General features: G+C 33.7%; 1 protein-coding gene across 1 annotated transcript in view; it reads right to left on the reverse strand.

Annotated features, from left to right (window-relative positions):
• Positions 1-15,389, reverse strand: part of SEMA3C (semaphorin 3C) — a 200,462-nt gene that overhangs the window by 26,640 nt on the left and 158,433 nt on the right. The window contains exon 14 of the mRNA XM_052000701.1: positions 3,235-3,323. Coding sequence (XP_051856661.1) covers positions 3,235-3,323 — 89 coding nt within the window. The remainder of the gene's footprint in view (positions 1-3,234; positions 3,324-15,389) is intronic.

The following is a 15,389-nucleotide window of genomic DNA, read 5'->3' on the forward strand; positions in this document are numbered from 1 at the left end:
TTAGCTTAAAGTAAACTTATTACTTTCCTTTTGCTAGGAACAAAGAAGTACCATAAGAAATGATTCACTTTAATGAAGTCAGAACAGGAGTTAAGAAAATGAAATTGAGTAATATTATCAGATTGTAATCCTCTGTGAAAGTCTGCTTTATAATTGGTGAACTTGGTGAACACCACAGCTCCAAAATCATTCCAGTAACCTGCTGAAAAAAGACCCAGTAGCTTATGTCCAACTCCCTGACAGGGTAAAGGCGTGATTCTGCTAAGTTATGCTGTGCCTACAACCCTCAAGATTGCCTGAATGTTGTATATACCTAAAGGACATTTTTCCAGAGAGATGATGTAATGGTCTCTAAAGCCCACTCCAACACTTTTTCAGCAGCTCTTAGAGATGTGCAGAAAGGTGTTGCTTGAGACAGACGTCTAAGCTGTTGGTGATAGTTCAGTAATTCTCTTATGTGAGCCAACCTTACCTAAGTAAACCAGGCTCAATTCCAGCTCACAGTCTGGAGAGAGGGATAAAAGAACAGTTTGTAGTCCTTTGCCCCATGGAAACAAAGGACAAAACTTGACCTTTTTTGAAAACCTTACATTTATTTTCCAGTGGTGCGCTGATGTGACACTCAGATAAAGAATATGCCTGATCCTGTTTCCACTTAATACATTATTTTCTTACAAGTCTGTGACATAATGTCACATACACCCAATTACTTCTAGTTCACAGAAAATGTGATACAAACACTGGGCCAAAGATAGTAACTGTATTAGGTAAGTGAACCTTCTGACTTGGGCATATCAATGAGTGGCACACACAACTGTATAATTCTGCATATAATACTGCAGATTTGCCCCTATTCATGTCCTCTCTATGCACTTCTATATTTCCTTCCTAACAGAGTTTATTCTTTCATAATGATAACAAAGACATAAATCATATAACAGCTCCTAAGTAGTTACCACATGACCACAATAAGCAAATTTCACACTTCTTTGAAAATCCTTCTACAACATATATGTTTTGATTTGTGTCAAGCCCAGTTAATTAACCATACTGTCTGATTATCAAAAGGACACTTCAGTATGAGGGAAAAATGAAGTGCTATATTATAACAGAGCCTTCTTAAAAAAAAAAAAACAAAGCCTCTTGGCACAGACTCATATTACTTTCAACAGACAAGTTGTAGAGTCAAATGTAAAACATAGTTTTATTTATTTATAATACATCTGGTTAAAGTAGTGAAATAATTTTGTCATGCCAAAATAAAACAAAAAAACTGAAAAGGGCAATGGAAATAGAAGTGTTTATCAATCACTGTTTTGGAGATTAGTTTCTAATCTAAGAGATTAATCATAAATGCCCCATGATATAGTTGAATAAAGATGAATTTTTAAAAAAGAATATTACTGGGAAATTATATCTGATATGTATATATATATATACATATGTATATGTATGTATGTATTGCAGACAAATATAGACAGATTGTCAATATTTTTTGCATTGTTAAATTTTTCCAATTTCTCATTTCCTTTGAAATTTCACTGGATATTCTAAAAATGCTGTCCTTGAGACCTTTTCTTATCAATTCACTCTTTAAGGAAACAACATGAACTATAGTGAAGACCACAGGATTTTGTGGCAGAAGTCTGACATAGGAATGTCACTTTGACCACAGTAGAACCTTAAGCAAATCCTTTAAATTCTCTCTGATTCCTAATTGCCTCCTCTGTATAACTGGGACAATAATCCTGATCTTCCTTCTCAGGGGCCATCCTGAATGTGTAATGAATTAAGGGATATGGATTTTTTTTTTTTGCAAAATGCAATAATTAATATTTAGACAGGAAATTATAACTTTTGTTCAATCATTGATTGGTTCCATAAACCAGAGGATAGCTTTTTACCCTCCTTGTGGCATTCCTTTCTTATAGATAAAACTGAAAGGGTGAAACTCCTTACTGGCACTGGCCACAATTTGATTGATTTTATTTATCCCTGAACTTAACAATCTACTCTGTCAAATGTTTTTGAGGATAAATGGATAAACATCCTATTCTACAGAGAAGAAAGTTCTCTGTCAATAACTATCAGTAATGGGGAGATCAGTAGCTAGGTTACAAAGTTGAATATTCCTATCAAGTCAAATGGAGCAAAACAATTTGATCTAGAGCAGATAAATACCAGAGCAAGTCATCTATTTTCCAAGCAAGATATAAACTTACACACTTAAAATACTACAAAGCATGGGTATTTGTGAATTGCATTCATAAAAGTCTGTCTGGCTGAGTAGCTAGGGCACAAAACTTAGAATACAGAAGACCTGTTTAAAGATTATTTGTTCTTTCAAATCCTCTTTACCTCTCTGTGACTCAATTTTACCTACAAATTCACATTGTAAAATGTGGAAATTGAATTCAATGACCTTTAAAGTGCTTCTAATGCTACTTATGATGCTATGATCCGACTTTATAGAAAGAGAAAGATCTCATTAACTTTTGGTTGTCTGATTAGATGATCTCCTAGAACTCTTTTACCTTTAAGACTTTGTGATCTGTGGTTTTTATAGGTTTTTATATCCCTTTTTTGGAATAGAAGAGAATTTTTATGTGAAAATGGAAAAGAATCTGATAGAAGGAAGCATATAGAGGGCCTGAGTCTTTAGGAGTAGAGAGTATACACACACATTTGAAATGACGGACCCATCAAAGAGAGTCAGAAAGTATAAAAAGGATGAAATTGAAAACCCTTAAATAGATAGAATGTATAGTTTTGACAGTCAGCATTTGTCTTCTTTAACTTCAATGAAGTTGAAACTTTCGCTTGCAATAAAAGCAAGTGAAAACAAAACTGTTTTTCTTATTTTTTTTTGGCTAAAAATCAAGGCAGTTATCTAACAAAAAAGATTGTTTTTCACTGGAATCTTTTTCTAATTGGATTGAAAAAACCTTTCTTGCATTAAAAAAAAATCAAAGTTTTTCAAGGAAAGGTGATGGAGAAAGAAAATGTAACCAGTAATGTTTAGATAATTTGGAATATGGAGAAGGGGGGGTAATTTCACAAGAAATCCATGGTTTTGTTGTTGTTATTGTTGTTGTTTTTACTTTTCCAATGTTTTGTTCTTTGAAAATCATTAGAACATCAATTTGTTTTTATCTTTTTATCAAGTAGTTCCTTTCAAAGGCTTTGAGGTCAAAGGATTCAATCCAATATGCTAGAAAAAGAAATGAGTCAAACCTTAAAAACTTCAAGTTCTTCCAAAATGAGTTCTCCACTAGCTGTGCTATTAGTGGGCAGAACAACAACTTTCTGTACTGTGCCACGATCTGAAACAGAAATAGAACATATGAAGTGTTAGATTATTACTGTGTATTTTTCCCCCACAAAAGAAAATCATATGGATAAAGGAAGATATATATTTATTGAATCACAACTTTAAAAAGATTTTTACACAGCAAATATAATAACAGATCTTTTCCTGCTCACATATAAAATCACTTTCATTTGTATCTGGACATTATTATTTTAGAAATCCATCTCTTAATGGAAAGTTCTTATCTAGAGAGATTTTTTTTTAACAGCATGAAAACCAACCTTGAAGTTCAAATACTTTTTTTCCTTTCTATTTATTTCTTTATTTATCTATTTAAATAGAGTTATTTATCTATCTGTTTATTTATTTATTACAATAAGGATATTATTATTTTGCTTGTTTTATATTTATTTATTTTATAATAACTTTTTTATTGACAGAACCCATGCCAGGGTAATTTTTTTTACAACATTATCCCTTGCATTCACTTCTGTTCCGATTTTTTCCCTCCTTCCCTCCATCCTCTCCCCTAGATGGCAAGCAGTCCTATATATGTTAAATATGTTGCAGTATATCCTAGATACAATATATGTATACAGAACCGAACAGTTCTCTTGTTGCACAGGGAGAATTGGATTTAGTGAATGCTTTTTAATATGTGTACATATTAAACAGTTATTTCCATTTGCCTTTAAAATGGAAAGTTTTATACAAGAACCTAATCCTGACACAATACATAATATTGCCTGGAAATATAATAACCTATAAGAGAAAGGGAATATATTATAATATTGTTATATTGTATCAATAGTATTTTTACTGCCACTCCTTGCCTCTCAAACATCTCTCGCTTAAAGTCATATCATAGTTGTTTTCATTTTGAAACTTAAAGAATAACTATTGTGATTAGAGTTAAAAAGATAGATTTTAATGAAAAGTGCGTTGAATTACAAATTATGAGGTCTGGAAATTAGCTGAAATAACTATATTCCTAGTAATAGTATATCTTTGTGTATGTGTGTATATGACAAAAATGAAGAATAGATTAACTGTAGAAAGTCTATATGCCTCACTGGTAGCCATTCCACATCAAAAGATCTAGAGGAAGGAGCCCCAGCACATGAATATCCACTTAGCAAAAAAAAATAAAAAAAAATAATAATAATACATCAATGGATGAGAGTCAGAGAGAAAGAAGAGTATGGATAGCTTGTATTAGTGAAAAGAGTACTTATACAGAGAGATTACAGATGGCTGACAGAGCAAAGGATCAAATTACCTATGAGTATTTTGAAGTTAGAAGGAGGGGAAGTAAAATAGGTACTGTTACTACTTATGCATCTAGAGAATGGCAACTGGAGATCTCCAAGGTGAAAATCACTGAATTTCACTGTTTTGGTTTCTTTATCTTTAAACTAAGAAAACTGGAATTAATGATGTTGAAGATTACATCCATCTTTAAATTCTAGTAATCTATGTGAGTTAAAATATGTAGCACAGAAGTACAAGATATATATAGCTGTATTGGTTTGTCTTAAATCCACCCCCACCTCCTCAACCCCAACTAACACATATACAACATACATAAACACAAATTGTAGCAAAAAAGCAGGGTTTTTAGATATTTGACTCAACAAAAATCACATTAGTTTTCAGGTTAATTAAAAAAGTCATATGAGCAAAAATGTCCATACAGAAGAGAATGACTGGATAAAAGTCAAGGCATAGTCCCTCATTTCTGAAATGTTTTTAATTATAATCCTGTGGCTATATCATGAGATGAATTTTAACCAATTTTGCATGTAAAAATGTATTAGATGCCTTTATGTTCTAAAAAAACCCATTTTATCACAGAATGTTAGCCCATGTTGTATCACAGAATATTTTGGGGAAAGTCTAAAATAGAAATCCACATAATGGAATTACATGGGAGAACATAAAAGAACTACTTAGTGAAATGTCACAAATCTCAAATTAATTTTTGGCTGCCATTTGGAGGGGTTATAAAGTCTCTAATATAAAAGATTCTCTTTCATGTTAAGAGTTTCCATCTTATGTATTCAATTGACAAGCTCAAAATTCTTAACAACCAAAAAACAAATTTAGATTTTTAAACACTGAAACCCAAGGAACTACCAAGTACAATAGAAATGTACCTCCATTTTTTACACTTAAAATCACAAGATATTTTTTGAATGTTGCTTAAACAGGCTCCAACTATTGAAAAAATTAAAAATTGTGGCAATCTTTAAAAGTCCTAAGCCACATTCTACAATTTAAATCCACATCCTTAGCCACATTCAAAAGCAAATAAAAATTCAAAGTCTGAAAATTCTGGGTATAAGAAAGGCTGTTCTGACTCAGTTTTGAGCATTCACAGTATCTTTTCATAAAGAAAAAAAATATTCTCAACTTTATTTGTTCATGGTCCCAGAGCTAGTCAGTATTCAAATGCAGAACTCAATAAACTTTTCTTCACATGATCTATTTTAACATGGGGTAATTTATTTTCTAATAGGGTAATTGCTATGGCAAATTTTTTAATGTGTAGAGAGCCATTTTCATCTTGAAGGAGAGAGTTTTCAAAATAAGGAGCTAAGTAATATGATGGGTCCTTGACTGTCCCTACCCCCTATAATCAGGCATTTACTTGGCTCACATAAGCTTGTTAAGCTGTAAACTTAAAAAAAAAAAAAAAAGGACAATAGAGCCCAATTGAAGAAACCTAAGTTGAAAATGGAAATTTGGAGAGATGAAGCAAGTGTGTGGTAGAAAAGAATGAGGTGATGAAGTTAATCTCAGGAATATTTAGAAAATAGGAACAAAGAAGGGAAGACTATAATCTTTATTTGGGTTCACATCATCATATACACAAGAATAATGAAGATGATGCTGGTTTTATGGTTCACTGCTACAAATTGTAATGACAAATATGGATCATTGTTAGAAATTGCCAAGGCTATATAGACTATTCAATCTTAGAGAATATTTGTGACCATGAAATCAAAGCTTGATTACAAAAAATGCCCTGACATACAACTATGCCCCTAACAAAGGAAAACATTCTTAAATGAGGAAGTTGATTGCTTATTATCATATTTTCCAAGTATTATTCATCAGAGGAACATGGAAATCAACAGCTTCATTCAGAAAGCCCCACACACTTGAATCCTATCAATTCCCCTAATAAAGTCCTCCACAAAATAAAGAAATTTTGGAATATTTTTGTGAATCAACTCTTAAAGACATATAGAAAAAAATTAAAAAGCTTATAGTTGAAATAAACTTCAGAGGGCCTCTCATAAAAACCACTCTGAGAATCTATTAATAAGCATTTAGAAAAGCATTATGCTAAGTTATAGGGATAGGAAAGAAAGAAGAGAGGGAAGAAAAGAGATATGGAAAGAAAAATAAACAACCAAAAAATAACTAATCAAAAGGAGGTTATATTCTGTAAGAAGCATTCCCTCTATTGCAACATTAGAAAATGGTCCTTTATATGCTCAATGCCTTTTAGGAAGACAGGATTTACTTCTTCAATAAAATAAATTCATTTTATTTTTGGACAATATTGTGTTAGAGATTTTTCTTCATAGCGAATTACAATCTCAGACTAACTCCAGAATACAGGCTCTAAGCACTGCCCCATTTAGTTTGAATAATACCACATTTTTTAAGGCTTTAATAAAATACTTCTGTTAAAAATTACTCAGTACTCTAAAATACTTTTAAAAATCCTATCAAATATATGGTGAGATTGTGGATTGTGTCTTCTGAAGGGGGTAATAGATAGCACTGATGATATTATAATAGTGAAAAGGTTATGTAATTTTACATCAAGATCTGGTTGCAATCTGGATATTAATGTACAGTTTGAATTGTCAAAATGAAGACAATCTTAATTTATTGTCTACTGTATCAATTCAGCTGACAAAGTTTTCATATTTGTTGAGCAAGGATGGTTTGCATTGGATAGAACTGGTGAATACTACTCTTGATATTTACTGTGAGACTCTATACATGAGACTTGTCTGTTTTTTGCATTTGCCTCTCCAGGCATACATTTCTGTGAGCTATTGGTAGTAGGTATTTGGATGATTTCTTCTTCTCTCCTCCCCAACTCTCTTTCCTCAGTATAACCAAATAATCCCAATGTCCCTGATCAAGCTTGTTTTTTGACAGAACCATTAAGAAAGATCACCATAGAACAATGATTTCCATCCCACCAATACAGGCACTTAAAGGTGAACTACAAGATTTTCATGGCAACCACCACCTTTCTCCCTGATAACTAGTAACTACAGTGCACTCCCATGAATTTCTTCCAATTCTGGGTCTTGGGATAGGAGACATAATCTTTTTTTTTTTTTTTTATCTCTATCTACCCTGTATCCCAGGGAGAGTAAGTATCTTTAGGAGAACTCTAATTCTTAAGAAATTTTCTCTTATAGCAAATTTAACTATTTTTATGTGTAGATTTCAGTTATTGTTCCTAATTATGTTCTCTACTACCAAAAGAGCCAAGTTTAATTCATTTTTCCATACAAAAAGCTTTCATATATTTGAAGGTGTCTATTCCAGTTTCCTTCTAATACTCTTATTTTCTCCATTTCCTTCAAATACTATTTGGCATGAATTCAAGATCCTTCAACAATCTGGCTGCCCTTTCCTAGATACTCTTTCTATTGTCAATGTCCTTCCTCCATTGTGGCTCTTAAGATTATAGATCTAGACGTCTTGCAGACTTCAGGTATTATCTAGTCCAATATCTTCTATAAGTAAAAAAAAAAAACCTCTCAGAAAGTTTAACTTTATGGCATTCCAACCTGAAAAAATGTACTCTAATGTTGGAATGAATAGGTCACAGTATACAGGAACTATTACCCCCTAATCCCAGCAAACACTGTCTCTTAAAAAAGCAGCCCAGGGGAGAGGGGGTGATGGTGACCTATCTTCACTACTAATTTATATCGAGCTCACAATCTTAAAACATCCTAAATTCCCTATTTAGCCAAGAAAAAATTGGAGGGATAGTAATTTCCCACCATGCCTCCAAATGCTGTACTTGTCAATTAATTTTTGAACCTAAGTTTAAAACTTAAAATGTGCCCCTAATAAGTTTTATATTACTATATTTGGTCCCAGAATATAGCCTGCCATCGTCTTTTTGAAATTCTGACTCATTATACAGTATATTCACTATCCTTCCAGATTTGTGGACAAGAGTCATCTATTTTGAGAAATCCTAAGATGTACTCCTCTTATTTTTTCTTCGATTCATGATCCAATAAACTCTATTGTTTTTAGGCTGACAATTAGAAAGTATTTCTGAGCAGAGAATCCTAACCTCACCTCTGTTCCTGCCTTCTTCCTCAGATCTTTATTGTATTAAGTCTTATATAATAGTTTCTTTGGGTCTACTTTATCATTCCCTGAAGAACAAAGAGATTCTCTATCACCTACTTTCCCTTGTATAAACCTGATAAAGAATATACTTCCCAATTTTATGACTCCAGGCTTTGCACCCTCCCCCCAATTAAAAATACTAAAGAAAGAGAGACTTTAATCATTTTGCTCATCTTCCAGACAGATTAGAATTTGAAAAAAAAAAAAGGAAAATAAAATAAGCCTAAGACTCAGCAAATCCAAACATATTGCTATGATACCACAGGCTCACCTCAACAAGTCCAGCTTCAAATCATTCTCTTCCAGTCCATATTAGTTTACATTCCAATGTGAACATTTATTTCCATTTTCCTAAATCTGAATTCTTCCCAGCTCAATAAAACTAAAGAGCTGACTTTCCACTGACAGAAACCACCACCACAATTCACAGCAATAGGCATCCTCATGGGCAGTCATATAAGGTCTAGCTGTGCTAAACAACAGACCTCAGATCCTTATCCCTATGATATACAGCACAGATTTCCTAGTTAGGAAATCTGGCAGGACATCAAGATCAAGGCCACCACATGACTATCCTGAACCCATTTTGTAATAGATAAAAGTTTCCTACATTAATACTTTCAAGCTGGAACCTCCTCTAACTTTCCTTTAAAAGTCAAAGTTGTAATAGGGGGAATCATACAGAGATACAGAACTACTTGATAGTATTTATATTATTTAAGACCATCTGTAGTTGTTCAGTTGTTTCAATCAAATCCAATTCTTCATGCCCCCTTTTGAGGATTTTCTTGGCAAAGATCCCAAAGCAGTTTGTCATTTCCTTCTCCAGTTTATTTTACAGGTGAGGAAACTGAGGCAAACAAGGTTAAATGACTTTTTCAGAGTCATACAGCCACTAAATATCTGAGATTGGATTTGAACTCAAGTCTTTCTGACTCCAGGCCTAATATTCTCTCCATTGTACCACTTATTGCTCCTAAAACTTAAGACCACATAAAAATTACTAAATAGTGATCGAATCAATCAGAGGTCTCAGAGGAAATGACTGCTTTTCTTATTCCTTCAAAAAGTGCTCCCTCTCTCTGAGGCAAGGCAGAATATTTTCCACTTGGCTGGCTGGTGGCAGAAGAAGAGTTTTCAGAGGAAGAAGCTACGAGTCGAGAGTTCAGTGGACAACCAGATTCATCTTCATCTCACACCACTGTGGTAGGTGGCTGGGCTCCTGCACGCCCCCCACTGAGACCAAGCTGGTCTGAAAGACTCACCAGAAAGCTAGCCGAGCCCCAAGTGAAGGAAACGAGATTCATTCCATCTCTGTGCTGGTTGGAGGCTGAAGAAAGCAGAGACAGAGGCTAAAGGACAGTACCTTTGGATTTGGAGATATTTGGAGGGCTCTAAGCTAAACCGGCTGTGTTTTGAGAAGAACAAGAACTCCAACATTTTGAACTCACAACATCTCCATAGTACTCTAAGTTGTACCTAATGTTCACAACCACTGAATATGGAGGATTTGCTATTTAAAACAATGTCCATATCACAAATATATGGAAGTCAAGACAATTTCAGACACAGGACATGAATTAGTACAAGGGAGAATTAGGCTTAAAATCAGGAAAAAAGTGTTAATATCTCCACATAAATAAGACTTCATCTTTAAAATAGAAAAGCCACTTTAATCATCAGTTTCATTTTCTATAAAATAGGCATCATAATGTGAGGGGAGTCAGGTGGCTTGAGGGCCAGGCCTGGAGTCAGGAAGACTGCTCTTCTTGAGTGTGATCCTGGGTCCAAGTCACTTAACCCTGTTTGTCTCAGTTTCCTCATCTATAAAATAAAGTGGAGAATGAAAATGACTAAATAACAACAGAACCTATATGAGCTACATCTCAAAGTTGCTGTGACAATAAGAGAAATAAAGTTATGGGAAGAAGATCAGTTTGTTACAACACCTTAGAGAAAGCTACTCTTAGAGTCTGGAAAACTTGCCTCAAATTCTACCTCTGATACATTTTAGGTTAGTGAAACCTGGCAAGTTGCTTAATGACTCAATACTTCAGGAACCTCATTACAATTAAAATCCTAACTCTACCCTTAATCTGGCTGAGGAGGCACTACTCTGAACTGGTAAAAAGGACTTTTCTTACTATGAGCTCCTTCCATCACAGACACAGATCAAGAACAAAAATATTCATAGGAATAAATGTAATAATAAATTAGGAAATTCTGATGAAAAGGTGAAGAATAACTTTCAGAATATAGTTTTTATAATTTTTCAGTAAGACATTCTTTCTGTTCAAAACATAAAGGTGCTAAATTTAAGTCATGATTTTGATCCTACGTAAGGCAGTTACCTTAAGACAGAAAAAACAAAGTAGCACTGTTCCCCATAGAGTTTCCAATGCTGTCTCCTACCCTCGTCTGACTTCCCATGAATGCATTTCATTGTTCACACGAGGAAATGAGTGAGGAGGTATGGGTAGACCTCAGTAAAAATCTATCACCACTATAGGGAAAAAAAAACTTAAATTTCATTTCCTACCTATAACTGATCAGTAATTCCATCTGCAGAGAGGACAGAATTTAATAGCAAAGTAGTAAATAATTCCATAATAATATAAGGCAACATCTGAAAATGTTTTTCAATCCTTACTAAATAATATACAAATTTGAGTTGGTGATAGTATTTTGTTTAAAATAAAATGGATGTCTACACATGTAAAGTCATATACTGAAGAAATCTAAATAACTAAAACAATAAAAAGTAAATTGTTGTATCAATTATCTGGGATTTTTAAACAATGCAATTTTTAGGACAATTTTATGGGAATAATTGCCTTCATTTTTAAATGGGTAATTACCTCAAAAGTCTTCACTTTATTTTGTTTAGATATGAAAGTTCCAAATAGTATTAACATAAAACAAGAAAGCAAATTAAATTAGGAAAATTCTGCCCTTCAAAAACCTGAAATTAAAAAGTATAATAAGAAAAAGGCCCTTTATAGATATGGAAGGAGCTCAACATTATTGGAGACATTTATTTTAACTTTATATTTTATTTCCTCCTTTATTATATAAAATGCTAGTGCCATCCTTTCTTCTAAATTCTACTTAAGCTTTTTTGGGGGTACCACTTTTATTTAAAAAGGAACTTTCACACTTAAAAGACCCCTCCATTCTTAGCAGTGTAGCAGTAATTCTTGCCATGAAGCTCTCTGTTAAAAATCCTTAGGTGCTTCTAGACCCTGCTTTGGAAAATAATGAAGTTCATATTCAATAAAAATATTAAATAAATTCACATTAGGCAATGTATTAGGTTAGTAAATAAGTATTTATTAAGTGCCTACTACATGCCAGGCACCATACTAAGTGCTGGGAGACAAAGGCAAAGTAATACTTTTCCTTAATGAACTTGTATACTCCTATAATAGAGAGTAGAGATTGTGCAAAAAGAATTGAGGAAGAAAATACTAACACCTCGGGAGATGAAGAGCTTTCCAGAGGCGCTGGCAACTAAACAGAATCTTGATGGAAGAAAAGGATTCTGAGACTAAAAGATGGAAAGGAAACTCATTCCAGAAAGCTTTGTGAGAACGAGGGAAGTGAGGTATGATTTGGGAGAAGGCCTAGTTTTCAAGTTTGGCTGAAGTATCATGCTTGGGAAAAGACAGAACATGAAAAGCCTTCATTTACTAAAGGGTCATCGATTGGATCCTAAAAGCTATCTAGTCCAACTCTCTTATTTTATAGATGATTAAATTGAAACCCAATATGATAGAAGTGACTTTTTGAAAGTCAAACAGGTAGTATAGTAAATGGTAGAACTAAGAGTTATATGCATATATTGTCATTCCAGTGTGTGTATGCTGGGAAAGATTCAGAAGATTAAGAATTCACTGAATGCCAAATTAACTGGTCATTCCTATATGTGCAATAGAATGAAAAAGGAGAATTACATCTACAAGTGCTGATTTCTGTTATCTGTAATTTATACCCAGTGCTGGAATTCTTTGAATCCATAGTGAGCTAGAATAATATTAGTACCATAGTAGTAAAGTATCATTTATATAGAGCTTTCAGATTTGTGCAATGCTTCTAATATATCAAATCATTGAATCCTCACAACAACTCTGGGATGGAGGCATTATTTTTAGCCCAGATAGAAATGAAAATAGCAGACGGACAGCTAGGTGGGAAAGTGGTTAGAATGCTAGGTTTAAAGTCAGAAAGACCCGAGTACAAATAGGACTTCACTAGCTGTATGACCCTCTAGCAAGTGCTTATTAAGGGCATTGTACTGTATGTCTTATTTAGAATTTAAAGACAATACTTCACTCAATATGCCTCAGTTTCCTCATTTGTAAAATAAGCTGGAGAAGGAAATGGCAAATGACTTTAGTAACTATCAAGAACGCCAATTGTGATCACAAAGAATTATCCAAAACTGCAAATGACTAAACAACCACAAACTCAATTTGAAAGTTTCATTGATATGCCCAGGTCACATAGCTAGTAAGTGTCTGAGATAGGATTTGATATCAGGTATTCCAGACCTAAAGACTAGCAGGTCTTCTATCTTCTGTGCTACTTACCTGCCTCAAGGGACTGCAGAGACCATATTATTTGCTTTTGTAAATGAGGAAACCAAAGTCCAAGGAGGTTACATTATTTGTCAAAAGTCACATAAAACAATAAAGAACAGGGCTAAGTAATCTGAAATAGTCATTACTATTATATGATCCTGGATTAATAAATAGTAGCCTTTTCTGAGACTAAATGCATTTGCGTAGGCTATCAAATTATCCATGGTTGCCTCTTCTCTCTAATGAGAATCCCCAGTTCTGCTATTCATTAGGGTTATACCATTTCTCTGCCCATTCCTAGCAGAATACTTCAGTCTCTTACCCAGGCTGTTATCATATAAGACAAGGGCAAAGATGTTAATGCCTAAGTCACAAATGTGGCATCTACTTTAAAACTTCATTATTTCCTAGGGCTTAGCAAATGCAAGATACTAATATAGATTCCATACAAACTGATCCAGCAAATGCTCCATGAGAAGCCAGGGCGAAAACCACATGAATGCACCCCACGATATGAATTAATAATGATACTAAATCATCCTAAATCTCTAACACCCATTCACAGGAATCATTCAGCTTTTATCAAAAACCACATGTCATCCTGATTGATGAAGAGTAAGAAAAATATAAATATGGCTGAATGTGTCTGAACCTGACCCAGACATTTAAATATTTTTATAACTGCAGCAGCATTAAAGAAAACAGACACTGTCTCTTGACTAGGCAATGCAGTGGACTTGGAACAAATGCTTTGCATTGCAAGCAGTAGGTGGCAATGTTAAAATAGAAATGTTAATCTCAGGAAAACCCTTGCCTGCTGTTTTATTACCTTCTATATAGCTTAAGAGGCTCTGCCTCTCACACATGTATACACACAGACACCCACAAATTAAAACACATTGGTTTATAAAATAAAGTTGGTTCCCTCCTCTGACTTACTAAATTGTGATCTATTGGTTAGCTGAAAATGGAAAAAGGGGGAAAACCAGCAATAATGATGTTATTTATTTTTCAGATAATGTACCATAAAAGTAAACTTTTTCCATGAGACTAGAAAAATATCAAAATTTTAGTGAAAAAATGACACACACATATATATGAAGAGTTTTTGCATAATATATGCATATATGTCTATATGTATATATATATGTATACATAGAGACTATATGTGATACATTTATGTGTGTATACACACACATCTTACAATTTCTAGAATTCAGTTGTAATTTGATTCAACAAACCTCTACTAAGTGACTTTTAAGGGCATGGTATTGTATATCCTATTTAGAATTTAAAGACAAATTAAATAGTCCTTGTCCTCAGGAAAAATGTACTATTAGAATTCACTTAAACAGATTTATTCTAGAAACAGATGTCTATCTATCTGGCTGGCTTTGATTTTGACACCACATGAGATAGAATGAGTCTGGCCACTAAATGTGATAGACAAGAACCACCACAGTATCTTGGCTCCACCACAGTAACCCATCAGGAAAGGTAGATGATAATTGTAATTGTGTCAAGTCACTCTTCACCACCAAGAGATTTTAGGACAACAAATCATCAGTAATTTTCAAATAAAAAACAGTTAATAAAATGCAGAATTTGCATTCTTCTCAATGGATTGACACAAAATTCTTTTTTTAGCATCTCTTTTGACAGTTAACCCCTTTATTAAATTTCTCTAAGAGTCATGAAAAACACAGAGCAAGAAAAAAAAAAAGAAGTTTTCTCTGTGGTGATAGCAGCTTGATCTTTCTTATTTACAAAAGCTAAAAAGCTTTTTGCCTTTGATAAAGCCATTCATTTTTAGGTAGAATTGAGAAGCAACTGTGAGGAAGGCTGGCACCACCCAAGAAATGTTCAAGCCTTTCAAGAAAAAAGCACTACATAATCTAAAGAATAATGAACATGACAAGCTATATTTGAATTCAGTCTCCCAGGAGTAAATTGCAGAAAAAGCCTCTTTACCCTCCATTAGGTACAAATAAATAGATCTCAAATCAACCTTCAAGTTTTGCTTGAAAGCTTCGATGTGGGGTTCTTAATCTGCGGTCCATGACCGCCAAAGGGGAATTGTGGCTAACTTTAGA

This window comes from Antechinus flavipes, chromosome 5 (assembly GCF_016432865.1).
Source record: "Antechinus flavipes isolate AdamAnt ecotype Samford, QLD, Australia chromosome 5, AdamAnt_v2, whole genome shotgun sequence".
In the NCBI taxonomy this organism is placed as follows: domain Eukaryota; kingdom Metazoa; phylum Chordata; class Mammalia; order Dasyuromorphia; family Dasyuridae; genus Antechinus; species Antechinus flavipes.